Source organism: Saccoglossus kowalevskii, chromosome 8 (genome assembly GCF_978046115.1).
Source record: "Saccoglossus kowalevskii chromosome 8, keSacKowa6.1, whole genome shotgun sequence".
Taxonomy (NCBI): Eukaryota; Metazoa; Hemichordata; class Enteropneusta; family Harrimaniidae; genus Saccoglossus; species Saccoglossus kowalevskii.
Genome location: NC_140648.1, coordinates 11,968,120 through 11,989,000, shown reverse-complemented (window position 1 = coordinate 11,989,000; position 20,881 = coordinate 11,968,120). Strand labels below are relative to the sequence as shown.

General features: G+C 33.7%; 2 protein-coding genes across 3 annotated transcripts; one reads left to right on the top strand and one right to left on the bottom strand.

The window, feature by feature from the left end:
- Positions 1–146: 146 nt before the first annotated feature.
- On the bottom strand, positions 147–8,353 carry LOC100375388 (ATP synthase mitochondrial F1 complex assembly factor 2-like). The gene is made up of 6 exons (XM_006821753.3): positions 8,182–8,353; positions 7,351–7,541; positions 6,598–6,695; positions 2,673–2,866; positions 678–793; positions 147–405 (listed from the first exon to the last, which is right to left on the bottom strand). The coding sequence occupies exons 1-6, from the start codon at positions 8,273–8,275 to the stop codon at positions 262–264; spliced, it is 837 nt and encodes a 278-aa protein (XP_006821816.1). The 5' UTR covers positions 8,276–8,353; the 3' UTR covers positions 147–261.
- Positions 8,354–8,484: 131 nt separating this feature from the next.
- Positions 8,485–16,746, top strand: LOC100373881 (glucose-induced degradation protein 4 homolog). Of its 2 annotated transcripts, XM_002738946.4 has the most exons (5): positions 8,485–8,707; positions 9,492–9,659; positions 10,141–10,242; positions 11,131–11,261; positions 11,524–16,746. In XM_002738946.4, exons 1-5 carry the CDS (start codon positions 8,561–8,563, stop codon positions 11,585–11,587), a joined length of 612 nt encoding a protein of 203 aa, XP_002738992.1. In that variant the 5' UTR covers positions 8,485–8,560; the 3' UTR covers positions 11,588–16,746. The 2 variants fall into 2 exon arrangements, with proteins under 2 accessions (XP_002738992.1, XP_085358299.1); XM_085502173.1 differs by lacking the exon at positions 11,131–11,261.
- The last annotated feature ends 4,135 nt before the right edge of the window (positions 16,747–20,881 follow it).

Below are 20,881 nucleotides of genomic sequence, written 5' to 3'. Positions count from 1 at the left end.
AAGGGCATATTGATGTAATTAATCTAGAATAGTTTCCCCGCAATTTACTGTACAGGTACATTTCTCATTGAATGTGCAAATTGCAAGTGTGAATTCTGACATAACCCATTCTACAATTTAGCATATTTAAAACAAAGACAATAGAATTGTGAAGTATAACTTGGAATCTTAATAACAGAAACGAATCCACAAAAACAAATATGGTATTGTTTTAATTAAAACCTATACAGGCAGCATTTAATGAATCTCAACACATGTGTGTTATTGACTGGCTTTGTCTAATTTCTGTACAACTTTGTCACTCTCTGTCGCCAGGTGAACAAACAATGTAGCCGCTGCAACCCTTGCTTTCAAGTCAGCTTCATCTAAATCATGTGACCATTCCACTCGACCCCATCTCTGTGTCTAAAATAAAGAGCACAGGAACATTGCAGATATGAAAATGAGAAATGAGTTATGCATTTACCAATTGACATTAAGAACAAATACCAATATTATTATTAGTATCCCACATCTGAATCAGCCAATAAATATAGGTTATATTCATATAATGCAATCTGATTGGCTGAAGCACATTAATAAACATCTACCGTATATAATGCCTTGTGATTGACTAATCCATTATGTGCACTTTGATTGGTCAATGAAAATGTGCATACAAATATAAACCAACATACCTGGTATGTGAATTCTAGCCTTGACAAATCAACTGCCTGATCCACTGAGATACACCTATCAATCAATGCAGCCGTCAATATTAATGATTTCAAACATTGTACAGCTGACTCATAACCTAGAAAACAGATAGTAGAAAATTGTTTTCAACCATAACAAATTCCCCAGAAATATATTAAATACCCAAAGATGGGTGGATGAATCAGAGACAGTATGCAGTGCTACATCTGGAGTCGAGAACTTCACACAAAAAATGCCTGTTGTCTGTCTCATACCATTTTGATTAAAATCCAATGTAGGTATAGGCTCAAATTTTATTTTGTTTAAATTTAATTGCTGTTATTCATTTTTTTTTCATATTTTGCGTCCCAGTCGCGATAATTAGTAATATATAAAAAAAACAAGTCATTGTCAATGACACGTCCCCGTTCCGTTCATATTTGAGTGACATATACATTCAAAGCAGATCATGACCGAAATGCACCTGCATATGTACAACACATTGTACTAAATCTGAACAAAATCCATCCATGCATGACTGAGATCTGGTTCCGGAATTGTGAAAATACGTGATTTTAATGCATTTTCGGTCTTAAAATGGCCATCATTCAGCTATTGTTAAGCGGATCATGAAACAAATGCACATATCTATTTGTGACATGATGCACCATGTGTGTGTGAAGTTTGAACTTGATCAATCCAGACATGTCTTGGATACGGATCCAGAACTGAATTCTTTAAGAAAATGGCCGCCAGCCGGCCATTTCGAACTTGATCCGGAAAAAAAAATGACGTGCATCAAGGTCCTATTATGTTTAATGTAAGTACCAAATTTGAATGAAATCCGTCCATGCATAACTGAGATCCGGGTTCGGAATGGTGAAAATGTGCGATTTCAATGCATTTTCGGCCTTAAAGCGGCCGCCATTTGGCTATCGTTAATGGGATCATGAAACAAATGCACATACATATTTGTGACATGATGTACCTTGTGTGTGTGAAGTTTGAACTTGATCAATCCAGACATGTCTCGGATACGGATCCAGAACTGAATTCTTTAAAACAAAATGGCCGCCAGTCGGCCATTTCGAACTTGATCTGAAAAAAAAAATGACGTGCATCAAGGTCCTATTATGTTTAATGTATGTACCAAATTTGAATGAAATCCGTCCATGCATAACTGAGATCTGGGTCCGGAATGGTGAAAATGTGCGATTTCAATGCATTTTCGGCCTTAAAGCGGCCGCCATTTGGCTATCGTTAATGGGATCATGAAACAAATGCACATACATATTTTTGACATGATGTACCTTGTGTGTGTGAAGTTTGAACTTGATCAATTCAGACATGTCTCAGATACGGATCCAGAACTGAATTCTTTAAAACAAAATGGCCGCCAGTCGGCCATTTCGAACTTGATCCGAAAAAAAAAATGACGTGCATAAAGGTCCTATTATGTTTAATGTATGTACCAAATTTGAACGAAATCCGTCCATGCATAACTGAGATCCGGGTCCGGAATGATGAAAATGTGCGATTTTGATGCATTTTCGGCCTTAAAATGGCCGCTATTCGGCTATCGTTAATCGGATCATGAAAAAAATGCATGTGCATATGTCCCATATAATGTGTGATGTATGAGTGAAGTTTGAACATAATCGGTCCATGCATGTTCGAGATACAGGTGATCACGGACGGACGCACGGACGCACGGACGGACGCACACAGGGCAAAACATAAGTCCCCGTTTTCGGACTCCGTCCGAACGGGGACTAATTACTAAAGACAAAAATAAATTACATTTGAACTGTTCATAAAATACATAACAATGTATAAAGATTACCCGGTAACAAAGATAAAAGCAAAATGTGCATTTCAACTTGTATATCGCCCTCAACGTGTCAAATTCTTAAAAACAAGGATCATCAATGAAAAAATCAAATTGGAGAACACAGTTTGAAATTTAATAATTTAATTTGGAATAAAAGTATATTTACCAACAATTGCCCAACTGTTATAACTCAGAAGATGTTGTTTGAATTTATCTTGTGTTTTCTGTGTTATTTCTGGCCCCATTAAGCTAGTAGTACTTTCTATGTTGACTTCATATCTTCGATTGACCCATTCTAACACTGGATCCCATTCTTTTTGTTGTAATGCATAAAATTCTGGCGGTTCTTCTTCTCGAAAACTAAAGTAAATTGAAATATAAATATTGATAAACCACAACTAAAGCAAGCACAATATTATACTGGATTCTGTCATAAATTCGCCCTGGGTCGTTAAACAGGGCGATTTTTCAGCAGTTTTTAAAGTTGTTTTTTTAAATATTTTGGCGTCTTTTTCGGACATTTCAATCTTTCCTGATGCCTAAAATAAAGTCTAATTTAAAGTGCCTGTGCAATGCCCACCCTCACGTTTCCCATTTTAGATCTGTGTCCCATTGAAATGGGCAGTTATTGATTTTTTTGCCGAAAATGATTATCCGTATCCAAGTAAATTTAGGATATTTCTCGTATTGTAGCCACGCCCACCTATCCTGAAACGGTCGACTGTTTCCGGATTTCTGACTCTCGCTGAAAGTGCGCCACCAAATGCCAAAATGTGAGAGGAAGTCATATCCCTGAGCCGTAATAACACTGGTCATTCAGTATACTTTCAAACGATATTTATTTTTTGGTCGGCGTTTTTTTCTTCTTTTTTTTGACTATTTTAATTTTTTGAGAGAGAGTTTTTAGATGTTGTGTTGTGGGCAGTTGCAGTGAAATGTATAGTCATAGTGTAAGTACTCACACTCTTTTAATCGACCCGAAGGTGCGACATCAGTGGACGAAAGCCACTTAACCTCAGATTCTTTTTTTTTTTTTTTGGAGAAACTGTCGTCGTCCATGAAAAAACAACGTCGACAACATAAACCTGGCGCAACACTTTTGAAAGAAATAGATTCCGGACCATGATCACCGAGGTGGATTTCAGAAGAGAGAGAGACGTCCGGCAAGTGTTGACTTTTTTGCGATCCTGATTATCGTTTTATAGAGACCATTTAGTCCCTGTTAGGTAAAAGCTCAGACTAGTAATACTAGTCTGAGGTAAAAGGTAGCAATAATTTTGACAGTGACACGAAAACGAAGCGTCGGACAAACAGGAAATTACACAGCCCTTACACACTGCTAATTGTTTTCATTTTCGAAGGCTAAATGTTTCTGAATTGTTTGGTGATTGGTGTTGAATGTCAAATTCACACCTCTGTTCTTTTTTTACCTCCATGCTTGCAGCTTGATCTGCGTAATAATTTATGAAATAAGAATCCGGGCTTGGTCAATGTGTTTCCACCAAATAAAGTTTTAATATGATGTTATAATTATGACAATCACGCCATGGATCACGCTAACTCAAATCCACTCTGAATTTATTGGTATGTGTGTCGATCTCGATTTTTTTTGTTATCCAATTAAACGCCACTTTTAACGCACTTGCCCTCGTCGTGACCCGACGTGTTCACCTATTTCAACAAAATTTCAATTTATTTCTACGCGGCTGTCATTTATTTAGTAACTGTGATTTGTCGTTTTTTTAATTATTTTATAGTGATCACTATAGTCTAATGTTTAGAATGTCAAAATATGTTCTCTTTTATTTTAATTTTGAAAGTTTTACTCAGACGATCGATGAAATACAACAGTGTAGTAGTGACGTGCCTAGTAACCTGCTAAATAACGAGATAATTCCGACGTCAAATTCTATTTTGTCCAGCGACAGTGTACAAACGTGCGCCGGTGACGATCACGGTGACCAGCTACACCAGCACGGACATATTTCGCATCTAACTCAACCCCATGCAACAAAAATTTATACTATGTGTTCATTATGGTCCATTCCTCCTCGACGAACAAGTACATAAGTGAAAATTTAGTCAAAGACGAGAAAACTGCACAAGAAATTTGCCTTATTTACACGTATCGGCAATGCAAGCTGCCATACGACTTCCCCTTCTGACGTCACAAGGGGAATTTCTGTATGCAAATGAGAAGCTAATGAGGAGCCTCGTTTTAAAATACACAAAATAAAGTTGCAGTAGATTGAGTTTAAAACACATTTTTTCAATAATTCATAATAATTCATGCTTAGAAACATAAAAATTAATAATATTTATGTATCAATGGATAATTTTAGGCGTGAAAATAGCAGCCATTTCACAGGCACTTTAAGTTTTTATTCAACACTGTGTTTATTGTGACTAGCGTGAATGGGTAAGCTTCGTTTCGACAATGAGCTGATATCACTGTAAACAATGTTAAATTCTTCTTCTATGCTCAGTTTATCTTTTGAAAACAACTATTTTTTATTTGAAAAAAAATCATGCTGTTTTTCCAAAATCCAAGCCAAAAGGTCGTACTACAATATCAGCAAATCTCTTCCGCATTGCGGTCAATAACATTAACATATTTAAATGAGTTATGGTGATTTGAACACATTGGCATCATCCAGCATTTTGATTGGTTAATTAGCGATTTGACCTATTTGGTCAACTCATGCAAGAGAAAGAACATGGCGGATACCCTACAGTTTCGGGCGTTTATATGCGACCGGAATCATTTGCTTACAATGAAAATAAGTTGACTTTTATTTGCATTTCATAACAATTCAATGAATTAATTTTTTGTGCGTTATTAGAATCACTACTAAGTAATAATCAACAATTGTGAAACGCCACATTGCGCAACAGTAATCATTTGCTGCTAAGCAATGCAGTTGTGTTTGTTTATATTTGAAACTTCCTTTAGAATATACTTTTGTTACCAATAAAATTAAAATAAAATGATTAATTATTAATTAACGTACCAGGTTCATTAATGTGATTTTTTTGAGAAAAATTACACTGGGTGATATTGTAATGAAATTTTAGGCGATCTACTTTTTAATTCAACAAGGAAAAAATATATCAAATTTTAGATTAGCTACTGCAATAGTTTCTTTCGTTTTGGGTGGCCCAACTGCCGGCATTGACATTCGACGTAGTTGGATTTTTTAATGAAAATAGAAGTTCCCCTAAAATATTTGATGATCTTTTTTTGAAATTTTGAACCCTAAATAAGTGCCAACCAACCGTCAAATCGCTCAGGGCGATTGTTCGGATGTGCGAATTTATGGCAGAATCTGGTAGAGAATATGAGCAGGAAATTATAATTAATAGTGCATATATTATCTATGAGATTTCCTGGAACAGAAGGTTTGAAGTCAAATTCTCCTGAGCATGTGTGCAATGCATTATGGGAGAGAAATTGTCATCAAACAATGTAACAACATAATCGCACAGGATACTCACTAAATTGAATGTAACAGTCAAAAATAATTAGGATTTATATCAACAGCATTATTCTAGCCAACTTTTTTAGCCCATGTGACTAAGCAAAATTTTGAGGAAACCAATGAAAAAAGAAAATGATATTTTTCATTTTGGAACTCTTGTTTACAGAAATTTTGTCCTATGACCCCAATTTGATTTTAATTTCTTGTATCCAAATGACATGTACCCATATGAATGAAAATAATTAATATAATCTTCAATTTAATTCAAATGTCCTTAATTTGGTACTTAGGGACGACGTCAAAAAATCAATGTCGGATAAAAAACTTAATTCCAAACGAACTACAAATACTCCAAGATTTTTTTGACTTCATTAAAAAATAAAATCGTTTTTGTAGGATGGAAACTTTTTGAAGTCAACGCCCCCCGCCAAACTAAAGGAAATAAGTTTTTTATCCGACATCGATCTTTTGACGTCGTCCCTTACTGAATAATATTGTAAATTGTTTTATTTTTGGTGCTGAGAGAAGAAAATTTCATGCTGTGATTTTCTGTCTTAAGGACAAACTAATTAATTCATTTCACCACTACAAAATTACTTTCATAATACTCACCAGACAGTGTCTGTTTTCAAATAATGAAGTATCGTTTTGATTATTGTTTCTTTGTTCTTCTGAGCTGGATTGTCCAGTACTGCATTGCATAGATTACTCTAAAACGGTACAAAGATGTATGATACCAATCTGATTAAAATCTGATGTAGGTATGAGGCTCCAATTTTTTTTTATGACTCTTTATATAACATTTATTTGTATTTTAGTCTGAATATATTGATTTTTTAGTTTTTCTTGCCGTTAATCAGTTCTCTAGGCGACTGGGACATGATTTTCTAAGAACTGATTCACAGCAACAACAAAAAAAGACAAACAAAAAAAACAATTGGAGCCCCATACCTATTGGATAATATATTTTAATCAGATTGATATGATACATACAGTACATTCAGTGGTAGAATGTTTGCTATTTATAATAATTTGTGAGATCCTGTGACAACATTTTGTAAAAGCAGTACAGCTCTGCTTTATTGATAGATCTGTGAAATCTACACTACTACAATATCAACTAGCAGTTGTTGTTCCTGAACATCATGGCTGGCTGGCTATAAGCCTCTTTGCAAGTTTCACTATCCCACATTTACTGACAGATTTCTAAACATTCAGTTTAACCTTTCAACAAAATAATTTGTTTTATATTTTTCAAAAAAAGATAATCAAGATCTGTATTCGATGGGTAATTACGTCCATTTGGTCCAAAATTAACGAAGAAATTATAGAAAAATATTTACATATATTCAATATTTTACTTACCAAATACATGGTATGTCTCTGTATTAATTTGGCTTGTGAGTCCCATTCAGTTGCCACGGCAATAGCTAGTGGCTCATTAGGGACAGTGAAGATATTACCCATAGGTGTCTTCAACTTACGATTATCAAGATTAATTTCGAAAATACTATCATTTTGGGTCACGCTAACATTCTTGTAAAATCTTTTGATATCTGCGAAAAATATTTAAAAAAATAATTAAATTACTTTACACATTTGAAGATGAGATGCATCTTTTTGGGAATGATTTGATTTTGTTGCTTTATGAAGATATACAAAATAGTGAATTACTTTTACATTTATTCCAGAAATACCGGTATACCTATAAATTTTAAAACTCAAAATGGTGGTTGAAAACCCTTTGACCAATCACAGCTACAGTGAATTTGACATCACTAGAACCAGACTTTTAGCAAACCGCTTATCATAATAACAGCCAATGAAAATATGGCTCATGTCCCCACTTTATATATAAACATAGACCTTATATATATAGTATGGTCCATGATATGAACAACATCAGTTAGCATCCAATCAAACACATTTGTTATTGAATTTTTAACAAAAATTGTGCTTTTTAGTGCATCTCATTCCTAATTTTACATTTTGTTTATACTTGTCATAGATTTCCAAATATTGTAAATTTCCTTTAGTTTTAAGACTTTCATATTGATTGTAACTACATTTTGAAAAAAATGATAAATTCTTCTTGGTTAACATACTTCTACCAAAAACAATATTACAGTCAATAATAATTTTATATGGAAATGGTTACAGCAACCTATTAATATTATGGATAAATGCGGAATTTACCTCTGAACGATGACATCTGACGACACTGGCGCACTTGCTGAGCTAATCTTTCACTATGACATCTAAAACAGATGGCTGAAAATCGGACAAGCATGGTGATATTTGGGGTAGGATGTTCCTGAATTTACACGCCGGCTAAATACGAGAAAGCCATGTGTCTCAATTTAATGCCCCCTAAGCGTCCGTTATTTACTACTTTCCCCCACCTAATAAAGAAACTGTAGTGTTATTGGCTGGATCGGATCGTCTCAATAACGATGGACCAATCAAAGTTGTTGTAACATGTGAGAGAGCAACGTAGGTGAGTTGAGTGGGAATCCTCAGCGGCCATTTTTACTTGGGAAATCCCTTAGGTGGAAACACGGATTGTACAGGTAAAATGCCTGGCAAAATCGAACTAGTCCCGCCTCCCCCGGCGAACACGACGCAGCCAGGAGTAACCAGATCACTTCTTTACAGCGGTTCGAAGTTCCGAGGTTATCAGAAAAGCAAGGGTAATTGCTATGACGTCGAAGTAGAGTTGCAGGTACAGTTGCGCGTTACGTTGCAAAAAAGCGTTGATTCTGTTGTAATGTCTTAGTTCGTACGTTTGTTTACAGTATGTGACATGTCGTGCTTTTACTATGCATGTATTGGTGCCTATATGTAGATGTAACAGTGTATTTATGCCAACTGTCAGCTTGTCTTTTTTGTTGTTGAATTATTGTCTGCATAATATTCAAACTCATCGAAAACATAGCTGTATATGAACTGACTGACAATAAAAACAGCAACAACAAGATAATAAAACAATTCATAAAATTACCCGGTAAATAATGTTAGTTACCAGCTGGGTTTTATTTTCGCGTATTTCGCTGTTTAGTAAAATAGATGCACTAAATTCTGTGAATATTCAAATAAAAAAATATTTAACTATAAAATGTATTGTTTCATTCACAAAGCAGTGAATTCTTATACGTATCGGTAGGCGGAACCCAGTTGTGTGAAAGCTCTGGTCAGCGACCTCTGTCACTTTGGCTTAGAATGAAGGTGTTCAAAAAATAATTCATATCATTACTCTGAACATAATAAATAGGGCTTTGCTTCTCGCCTGCAAAAACACATACTAGTACTGTTTGTCTAGTGTTGTTTGTTCTTTGACCAGTAAACATATTTTTTCTGTTTGATTCATAATTGAATGCGACTTATTTCTTCTATGTTTTCATAAGACAGGAAACAAGCTTTTACAGATTACGATACATTTACATGTATATTTTACAATATTTTTAAAACTTTAATGAATTATGACATATTTCATACTGTTATTACAGCACGTAGACGAAGCTAGTAGTTTCCTTTGTGGATATCTTAAAATCAAAGGATTGACAGAAGAATTTCCCACCTTAACAACTTTCTTTGATGGTGAAATTATTAGCCAAAAATATCCATTTTTAACGAGGAAGTGGGATGCAGATGAAGAGGTGGATCGAAAGCATTGGGTATGTTTAAAAGACTAAATTGTCTATGTTTGTAATTATTAGATTGCCCAACTTATAATATTATCAACTACAAGTATTTTTTTCCCTTCTACATTTTATTTATTCTCTTCTCTCGTTTTCCCTCTTGACTCCCTGCATTTTTGATAACATGGGCAGTGTATTGTTATTACCGCATAATGTGTACAGATCTGTAGTACAGTGTGATGGCCTGGCCAGAAAGTCACTTTTAGTTGTCTTAATGTGTGGTATGTAAAGACTAATAATGATTATCAATAAATCCCAAAAAATATATATTAGTATCTGCTGGCTAGTCAAGTTAGTTGAAGCACCAGCTTTCTGCATCATATCATTGTATTCTTGCTTAAAATTTTGATAGACACTGCGCAATGACTGTAGCATTTTAAAACAACATGTATATTATTTATTTTTTTTATATACTCCAGTTCATTTTCTTATATGGTTTTAAACTTTTTGTTTTCAGGGAAAATTTTTATCTTTTTATCAATATGCCAAAACTTTTAATTCAGACTCCTTTACTTATGAAGAATTAAAAAACACAGATTTTGTATTTATGAGATGGAAGGTGAGTACTGAATTATGCATGCATTACATTATTATTCAAACTTTACCGTAGTATTGAATCGTCTCTGCCTTCATTTGATAATGTTTTAAAAAACTGAAATTCCTCCTTTGTAATATGTATAGCAGTATTTCAGAATGCAATTCCATTTAAATAAGTCTAATTTAATTTTGGGAAAAAAAATTTTGACATCCAGAGGTTGGTTTTTGTTTATTGTATCTTTTTGAAAAAGTATTTTCTTGTTTAGATTTATACTTAACTCGAACACTGGAGGATGCCATAATCTCTCATGCTCCAACAGGGACATCTTTGTCATCATTATACCATAGCAGAATATGTTCATCAAGTGTGTTAAAAATTAAAGCGAGAGGGTCGTCACCTACGCACGTGCGGGAATTGAGTCCCAAGCGATGATAACAACACACACTAAAAATCCAAAGGCTCATAAGTAGACGCTTGTTTGTAAACAATGGCACGCTATTGCCATCTGACGCATGCGCAGGTGACAACTCCCCAGCTTTAAGTAAATCTTGACACAAAATTTCTACATCAGTCAGATTCTAATTGACAATGGCTGACTGATTTCAGTATTGTTTACTATTACATGATGGGTACTGTGTCAATGACTTGTTATATTTCCACTGCCAAAAGTTGCACAAACTTTAATTGAATGCATATTTTAAAGGTCTGTGCAATCATAGCTATTGTACACGGGTTCGTTGGGAGAGTATGTTTACATTGAGTTTGCAAAACCATGCAATTCGAATGATGATACATACCACGAATAATGAGTTGTTTATAATTTATAAATATAAGTGTCAAACTTGTTGTTGTTGTTGACATTTACTTTTTGATACAACATCAAATGTATTTGATTTTTTTTTATTTCAGGAGCATTTTCTTGTCCCAGATCACACTATTAAGGACATTAATGGTGCATCATTTGCCGGCTTTTATTACATATGCTTTACTAAATCCACCGCAAGCATTGAAGGCTATTACTATCACAGGAGCTCAGAATGGTGAGACTCCCTGCCATTTTGTTTTTGTTTGCATGTGAAAAATCCTATTCGGGTCCTAACTCCAGCGAATTCAAACACTTCCTTCTGTTTACATGAGACAAAACAACAATGTAGCATTCAATGGAAATAGAATCCCTTCACTGATTGCAAATGATTGCTGCTATATTTCACGTAATTATGACTTCATCTGTCATTACAATCACCATACTACCTTTGTTTCAAAACTTCTTAATGTTTGCCATACTTTGTTTTTCACTTGTAGGTTTCAGTCTTTAAATCTTACCCATGTGCTAGAACACAGTGTACCAATCTACGAGTTCCGATAGACACCTACCACAGTTTCTCATTTACGAGTCTCGATAGACGCCTACTACAATGTACCATTTCCGTGTCCAATAGATGCCTATCACAGTGTACCAATCTACGAGTTCCAGTAGATGCCCACCACAGTGTACCAATCTATGAGTTCCAGTAGACGCCTACCACAGTGTATCAATTTGGCTTTCGATATTCCAGATACAAATGTTCAAGTTTTGAGCTTTTGTGTAAGAAGTGTGATTCACCAGTTAGACTGTGTCAAAGTGAAAAGTTACCTAATGTGCCAGTTTGTATGATAATAATCAAAACTTCAAATATTTACTACCAATTTTGGTGTAGCTTACTTTGTCATGGTATAACTTACTGTAATTGTAGTGTTTAAATTGATTTATATGAAACAAGTGTTTCTTTGTTTTCTTGTCATATCTTATCGTTGAAGGAATGATGAAGTTAACCATTTTCCATATTGTAGACAAATCACACATCTATGTTATCGACTTGACACAGAACATGGTGTTGCATACTCTTTATAACTTAACTATGAACATAAAAGTTACATCATAGCACTAGGGAGTTGATAAAATACAATTACTAGACATTTTAATATGTTATCAATGCTGGTTTTATAATCTGTTTAAGTACAAAATAATGTTTTTCTCAAAATAAAATCAGAACCTTGGTCTTAATATTTTGATTGCTAGAATTGAGTTATATTTAATAATTTCTTTGGCATTTGTTTTATTAAACTTTTTTTTAATTTTTCTGTCTTTGCGAGAGTAAGAGGTTTAATTATATTTTTTTTAAAAGATTATCTATTTTTAAGATAACTCTCAAAGTCAGTATGAATGGTATATAAATAAGACAGCAGGCAATGTGTTAATATAAATGTTTTTTTTTTGTTGTTTTTTTTCAATAAACTAATTTATTTCTGCATTTGTTTTAGGAAGTTTTAACATTGTTCTTCCAATGGGCATCACACACATGTTCTAACTGAACTGATTTGAATAATTTGGATTCAGATAAAAGATTGGATTTACTTACAGTGTGTTAACTCTGAATTGTTATGTTAATCATGTTATTAGTACATGTACTTGATGTTAGTTTGATATTTTGCGCATACAGTTATACAGGTTTTGTTTGTTTTTGTGTAAAAAAAAAATATCTTGTATAATTTTCCCCAATTAGAGTATCATCTTTGATTACAAATTATAAACATACCTGTACATAAGTAAGTTAACATATAAAGAGTCTTTTATTGTGGTCCTGATATTCAGGGTAACATTCGTCTCGCATGCAATTTTTCACAAAAATAATTGCAAAACTTACTTTTCTCACTTTTCAAAAAAAAAAAAAAAATGGTACTTGCATGTATTACACTCAATGTTTTATCAAAAGAAAGGTACATTGTATGTTTATGAGATAATTGTCTGAGAAAATATTCTTTAAAGGGAATCTTTTTGTGTTGGTAATCAGCATGTGTAACCGAGTGGCAGTTATGAGGTTTCAGTTTGGATCTAGTAGATTATTTTATTTCAATTTTCATTGGTTTATTTTACAATGTTCTTATATACATGTTTGTAGTTTTAAATGTATTATTTTTGAAAAAAAAATGATAAAATAATTTACATGAGCTAAAATTAAATGGTGTTGAAATGTGATTTATCTTATTTTTGTAAAGTCAGAAAAAGATGTCCTTTTTGGGAATGTGCAGGTGATAAAAGTATCAAGCCTGAGTTGATGTTTGCTTCCAAGTATATTGTCGTTCTAATGTGGCCTCTCAATTCATTTTTCTTGTAATTTGATTTTTCTGGTAAACTTACAGAAAAGGAAGGTTCCATTTCTTTGAAAGAAGTAATCCCAAAGATTTTTTTTGTTTTTGGTGACAAATATCATTTATTTTACACTGTACATTACAAATGTAAATTAACTTGAATGCATCGCTATTTTAAAAGTCATTTGTAACAAACAGTTTTAAAGTTTGCGTGATGTCATGGTTACAGTAATGTTATATAATTAGTTTAGTTGTATATTATTTTTTTCTTTCAAGACAAGTTTTTCTGTATTTTTTGTTTTAGTGTGTATCAAGACATGCTTCAAGAAGTGTTCTGTGGTTGGTCAGCAAAATAAAAGATGACTAACAAATTTATAGAATTGTATATAAAATGGCACTAAGGGTTTAGATAACATAAAACAGCATTTTTGAAACTTGTGGCAGAATTGAGAATACCCAGGGTAGATTCTGAAAATATCTGATTTGTACATAAATTAGGTGATTTATATATTTAATGCTACTCTGATCTCTGCTTTCTGAAATTTGTTTATGAAAAATAAATTCTAATATCTGTCTTAATTTATTGTTTAGTGCACTATTCCATTCAATATACACTGCTCTACCCAACACCTAGGTATGATACTAGTAATATTCCATCACTCATTCAAATGTTTTACCTTCAAAGGACACATTTAAGATATACCGGTACTAAATTATATTTTATCAAATTTTGATATAGTTGCATTTAAATTGAGTTTAATTAAATGAAATGTACTGGTAACACTATAGAAACAACATGATACAAATTGCATCAAGCAATATAAAAACTGTAACTTTATTAGCTCTGCTGTCTACTTTGCCGAGCTGAGCTAATCACATGAGTGATTGTCCATCGTCCATGTCAACTTTTGACTTTTTCAACTTCTTGAAAACTACAATCCTTATTGCTTTGATACTTGATGTATATGTACCTTGGGCAGACCTCTTTTAGATTTGTTCATTTCGTGATGATATCTTCAATTCTCTAATTTTTATGAATATTTTTGGTAAAAAGTAATATTTTTCGGCCTTTTGTTGAAAACCGTATGTACCGGTATATAGGTACTACATGTGGACCTCTCTCAGATTTGTTCATTTCGTGATATCTTCAATTATCTAATTTTGATGAATATTTTTGGTAAAAGGTGATATTTTCGACTTCTTGTTGAAAAGTCTGATTGCTTTGATACTATACATATAAGTACCTCAGGTAGACATCTCAGATTTGTTAATTTTCTAATGATATCTTCAGTTCTTGAATTGACTCGAAATGTGCATTGCAAAAAGCATAGCTATCTCAGCTGAGAGGCTGCTTGTTTAAGGATTAAGGAAAGGTTATATAACTTGTATCATACCTTGCCCCTTTCTGTAAATCTAAGCTAGGTTAGGTTAAAACTTGGGTTAAAATAAAATACCTTGTGTTCATTGGCCAATGGGAATTTGTCATAATCACATGATCTTCAGCGTTTACATTATTCTCATTCAGTTAATCAAATCTGTGGTTATTTATTATCTGAATGTGAAGACATTACAAGCACCCAGGTGTATAATGAAGTAGTGTATAATGAGTGGAACATTGCATAGATTATAGACTAGTGTTTAGTGTATATACTATGTTTTTCCCCAATATACAATGTACCTTTAGTATTATATCTATCGTATAGTGTTTCTGATAATATTCTTTTAGTTGTGTTATCAACATGGCGAGTGTAAAAGTTTACTTCTCTTGTCAAATTTAATCTAACATAACCCTATCATAATAAATTTTTTTCAAACCAAAATTATTAACAAAAATTTAAACCAAATGAAGCCTTATGACACTTTCCGGGGCAAAAATTCACTTTCACCAATAAGTTTCTTTTTCTCAAAAAAATTCAAGCTTGTATCACTTTGGAATTGATGTTTATGTTAAAGGACACCAATATCACCAGAAATTACCAGGATGTATGACCAGTCGGGGGTTGTGTCCAAATATCAGGAGGCATGACCCCTAGAGGTCATCATAATTACCAGGATGTACGACATGTAGGGGTCATAATTACCAGGATGGATGACATGTAGGGGTCATAATTACCAGGATGTATGACATGTAGGGGTCATGTCCAAATACCAGGATGTATGACCTTTAAGATGCATTGCTGAATGCAAAAACTGCTGTGAATATAAGCAGACAGAATATAAACCGAGACTATTTGCCAGTTGTGAAGGAGTTATTGTTCTAACTATTCATCCAACGTGCTGAGGGTTCTAATGTTACATGTGCCTTTGTTGAAAACTATGACTTTAGCAGATTGTTAGTGTTGTGAAACCAGTAAAAAAAATTATTTTGAACAATTTCTTGGTTTCACATAATATTCTTTATTAATAGGACCAATCAGCTTTCAGAAAAGTGTTTGTTTTTTTAACCCAGAAATATTTGTTGCTTTGTATGATTTACATGTATATGTTTGCATATACATCTTTACTGTTTTATGAGATATGTACATGGTCATATTGCTTGTTGTTTTCAAACATTAATATTAATAATTATTTATCATATTTGAAAGATAGAGTTGTACTAAAGTTATTTTGTGAGTGATTTGAATTGTGGTTATGCAAATGTGTTGAAATGTAGCATTCATTCTACTCTCATTCAGACAAAAGGTCTATATAATGAACAAAATACAGTAAAATACTGAGTCAAATCAATATGGTGAAGTTCAATGTGGGTCCCATGCAACATCTCCACTGCATGTAGAATACGTTGTTTACACAGATTATGAAACATGCACTGCACAACATCTGTGGTTGGCAGGTTACTATTTGGTTAATATTAAACTAATTATACTAATTAGTTAATATTTTGTGTATTGATTAATGGCAATTTGTTTTCCAAATGTTCGACCAGTATTGTTGCAAATCGCATCAAACGGCGATACCGATAAGTGAAATAGGCTCACAGTCTAGCATATTAGTACAAAGAAAGATCACATATATGTGTTATTACATATTCACAGGTTTGCTTGAAATGATTGAATGGAACACATTGGAGAATATCTTGTATCAGCATCAGTGCAAATCGCAACCTGATCAAAACTAGTGTTCATGCTTGCCACTTTGAAAGTTGAAGGCCTCTACGAATTCTGATGTTTTAATTTTTAACATTTCAACTATTATATTTTGTATTTTACTTTAACCTTATCCCATTCCTATTTACATGCATATTTTATTCCATTTACCTTATTAATCTACTAGCCCTATTTCCTGCATGAATACTTTCAATATTTGACTTATGTTTCTGCGAAAAGTAGTTTTTTGACAATATATTTTATCTGGGTTTTGTAAACATAAAATAAAACCATTATAGTGTAAATGTCACGGAAATCTTATCATTTGTTTTAATAGTTGCCATCTACGTCTTCGATTCTAATAATAGTCTTAGGAGAACTATAAAATGTATTTTACAATTCTTGACAATTTAAACACTAATTTCACGTCGTATCGAGTCCCATATTGAACAGAACGCGACAACCACCGCTCTTCAACGATTATTTCAAACCACGTGACCATTCTCGTAATATTCGCAACAAACGCAAAACCTCCGCATTGAGCAGTTTTGAACTGCAGTCGGCCAGTTCTCGATATCATACATAGGGTCTAAACTATAGAACAGCATATCATTTGAAACAAGATCAATTTTCTCCCGCAGATCATTCAAAACATCTACAAAACAAGTACTATTGTAAAAATATTAAAATTTGCCTAATTATTTACTTTTATTTAATTTATTATTCTGTCACTAATGTCTTAGTTATGAATGCTATCTTGTTTTTCTCCAAATTTTCATTTTCCCCAAAAAAATGCAACTTCTGTTCAAGTATTCACAGGAAATTAAACAAGCTCTAAGCAATTTTCTGATTTCTCTTTCATCCAACAACATACTCCTTAACTTTTACTTATCATCATTAGTTTTATTTTTTATTTTATTATTCTTGTGGTGATCGTAATTATTATTGGGTGAATAAACATTTATATCTAATAAAATTACTGAACTTGGAGTACACATTTCAACATTTCGGAATGGAATACATAGATACGCGTCAATAATTAATCGTGATATTCGCCCCATCCGTTGTTACCTAAGTTCAACTACTAGTATTATACCCGGTATGTGGAATCAGACTGTCTTTGAAATATGGCAATGATGTTGTTTGTAGATCAAAACTATACATTGTGGACCCGTTTCAGACTACTCACCTTTTCGTTCTCTCAATATGTTTTTAATTATTTATTTTTTATCATACACTTTATCTTATTTGAATTTATTTTTTATTGGCTGTCATTTTTTTGAAAGTTTTGGTGAACGCGAAAAGCGATGGTTAAAGTAATACAAAATAGGATATACATTTTATTCAGATCGGGACGTACTAAGTTGGCGATATTTTGCGACATGTTTGTCCGGGTGTGAATTAAAAGACAACAACACTTTTTTTGCTCGAACATTTTTCTTTCAATTTATATCTTCTTGCGATGAATTTTTTTGGAAATCTACAACCAAACATACCTATGTTCCTATCATGGTGTCACGGTGTATGAGTCTATATTTTGTATATCTATATTTTCAATGAAGTGTATAATTTATTATTTAAAACATCGATTTGGTTATTTATTAACTTATATTAGAAGTTTAATTTCAATCGAATATATTGTACCTTCAAGTGAAGCTTCCTGGAATTCAGTGATACTGCCGGTGACACCTGGTCGCTGATCGGGGACGGTATAAGCCTTGAGAAATAACTTGCTCCTTAAAAAAAAACGTTTAGAAGTGGGACTCAGGTGTACTTGAGAACATTCAGAGATTTTCGGAAAATGAGAATTAGTGCAGGGAGGGGTTAATACCAACGTGGAGAGAAACAGAATTTAGTCTTGTAGGATTTTTAATTTATGGTCATCAAAGTTTTTAGTTTCCGTGATGAAGTTTGTGCGCTGTCTATTTGTCCGTGTCATCAGTTGTTCAGGTCGAACTGCCTAGGTCGATTCTATTTTCAGATTGACATGAACATCGCACACGATGGGTTACTGATATCCACAAGTTTTGATTGTAATTTGATTCATAATGGACGACTGGTGCCATACATGCTTTTTGTTGATTTTTTTCATATGCCTTTGACCATTTCTCTTCTCAAAAGAAGTAAAAAACTCAAGACATAGTGATATACATACACACACGTATTTCAATAGTTTCTCAGTGTGCTGGCCTGGTGTCATTCCAATTTGGTATTGTCTTTACAGACAGTGGGTTATGGATGCACGTTATTTATCATTTTCCCGATTTTAATAAAAAATCATGCGTTCTATCTTCTTTTCGTGCAGACACATTTTCACTTATTTTGTATTATTTTGGTACAAATGCAAGACATTCCGTTGTGATAGATACAATGTCTATGTTGGTCTCTCTTCTGATATCGCAACCAGTCCTACATGTGGTCTGGGAAAGTTTCATATGTCATTCAATGAAACTTATTTTTCAATAATTCTATACAATCAAACTTATCCAGTTTTATTTAGTTATTTATGATCTCCAATACCACGTATTTCTTATTACCAGTATGTCTTGTTTGTTCCTGGTACTGAGTATTCAATAACAACAAGGATATTTCTCAGGCAAATGCAGCTGAACGAGGCTCAGTTTACTGCAGTGTGTAACTGTGGCGTCTTGTCTGAAATATAAACTGGCAAATTATTAAAAGCAAAGACTAGATCACTTCAATGGTATATTGTATCAGCCGTTGATCAGATGAACTTTGCAGTTTGTCCTGAAAACAAACAAACTATTAGATGATATGCAAATGATATTTGATGATACTCAAATGCCACCAATCGGACCAAGATGGACAAACTTCACATATAGGAAACTTGGTATTGGCCGCGTAAGTTGATCGTGGTGTCAAATCTACGAACGTTGTCCTCAAGCAATGCATATCGTCATGATCACACCTTTCACGGCATGAAGGTAGATGTGTCCATCATTGGTCGATTTACTGTATGACAGTAGATAGACACACATTACATTCTACAAAAACGAAGGATATTTAATTTATTATAAAAATTATATTTTCTATAAAAAAAATATATCTATTATAAAAATTATATTTTCCCAAAGAACCTTAGAATTCTGTCTATGGCTTCGAACACCTTCTCGCACTCACTATATGGTGTGAACGTAACATTTTTACATTTATTTTTATTTCTAACGTCACACCATTGCGATGAGTAATTTTGGTGAATTATCAGGGGGAAATTCTCTTCACGGGGTTCTCTACACTTGCCAGGGGGGAATCTCGTCCCGTCTCTCTATCTCGTCCCCTTGAGGTACGGGATCGGGAAAGTCACTTTAGCTTTACAGTCAAATAAGACACACACAACGAAATACGTTTCAACTCTCGTCTTAGTCGATCTTTTGGAGCACTCTATAAGACACAGCGTCCTGGGGAAAAGTCCCCAAGACTCTCACAAGGCTGAACCAAGACTCGCCCAAGACTGCGTCAAGGCTCGCCCCAAGTCTCTCCAGGACTCGACTCGACTCTCCAGGACTGCACTCTCTCTACTGCGTCTATCGTGCTGTGCTCCCCAAGACCAACTCAAACTCTCTTTATTCATTTTCAAAACTCTAACCAATTACAAAACAGTAAAAGACTCTAGGGCGTAACCTTCAATCATAAAGCCAATCACACTAAGTACTGAATACGTCATATCTTTTGATTAATCGTTCACTACATTAATAACTACGGATATAAACTGTCAGAATGGCGACGGTTATCTGGTAATAAGTTCCAAATCACTGAGCCAAGTTCCGTCCAAAACTTCAAATAGACCTAAACGATGACAGACATAACACAGCAATTCAGCTAATAATCAACTAATTAAGTCGGTTAACAGATACGCGAAAACAAATTCATGACAGAATACTTAAAATTCGCAATTTAGTCACAAAAAACGACCCCCAAAAAAATATTTCTCAGACCCATTCCACTGAACGTAGTCCCCCCTAAATCAAGCTGAAATCTTTTGTGTCAGCAAAATTGTTCTCTCAAAATGCAGGAAATAGCGTTTCAGAGGGTCTAGGTTTCAGATCTCGCCCCTCGTGCAAAATTTCGTGCCACAGCCCCTGCCCAACCTGTTACACACTGTTTGTATAATAACGGTAGGATAGTATCAGTTCTTTATTGAATTGATGAATGTCCCATAGAAAAAAAGACAATTGGTTTTATTCACTTCACCATTTAATTGCTGCACTGCCGTGAAATAAGTGTGAGTGACAGTATCATGAAGAACGCCTTTGATTGTGTCAACGCTCAAGTCAAACGAATACCATTCAGCAAGTTCTTTCCATTTCACTATGGTAAGTAAAATAAAAAGCCCATGACATTCAAATATACGCCACGGTTACTTCTTTTTTAGTAACCGTGTATACGCCAAAAGCTGCAAAGAACGTTGTTGATGAACACACCCC

Bases quoted from the DNA above. Each gene is read 5' to 3' on its own strand.
- LOC100375388 (XM_006821753.3), bottom strand. From the start codon at position 8,275: ATGCTTGTCCGATTTTCAGCCATCTGTTTTAGATGTCATAGTGAAAGA. The intron at 6,696-7,350 runs GTAAGTAAAATA...GTACCGTTTTAG, and splicing joins AGAGACATACCATGTATTTG to AGTAATCTATGCAATGCAGT. The intron at 794-2,672 runs GTAAATATACTT...TCTGTTTTCTAG, and splicing joins TAACAGTTGGGCAATTGTTG to GTTATGAGTCAGCTGTACAA.
- LOC100373881 (XM_085502173.1), top strand. From the start codon at position 8,561: ATGCCTGGCAAAATCGAACTAGTCCCGCCTCCCCCGGCGAACACGACG. The intron at 9,660-10,140 runs GTATGTTTAAAA...TTTTGTTTTCAG, and splicing joins AGGTGGATCGAAAGCATTGG to GGAAAATTTTTATCTTTTTA. The intron at 10,243-11,523 runs GTGAGTACTGAA...TTTCACTTGTAG, and splicing joins TTGTATTTATGAGATGGAAG to GTTTCAGTCTTTAAATCTTA.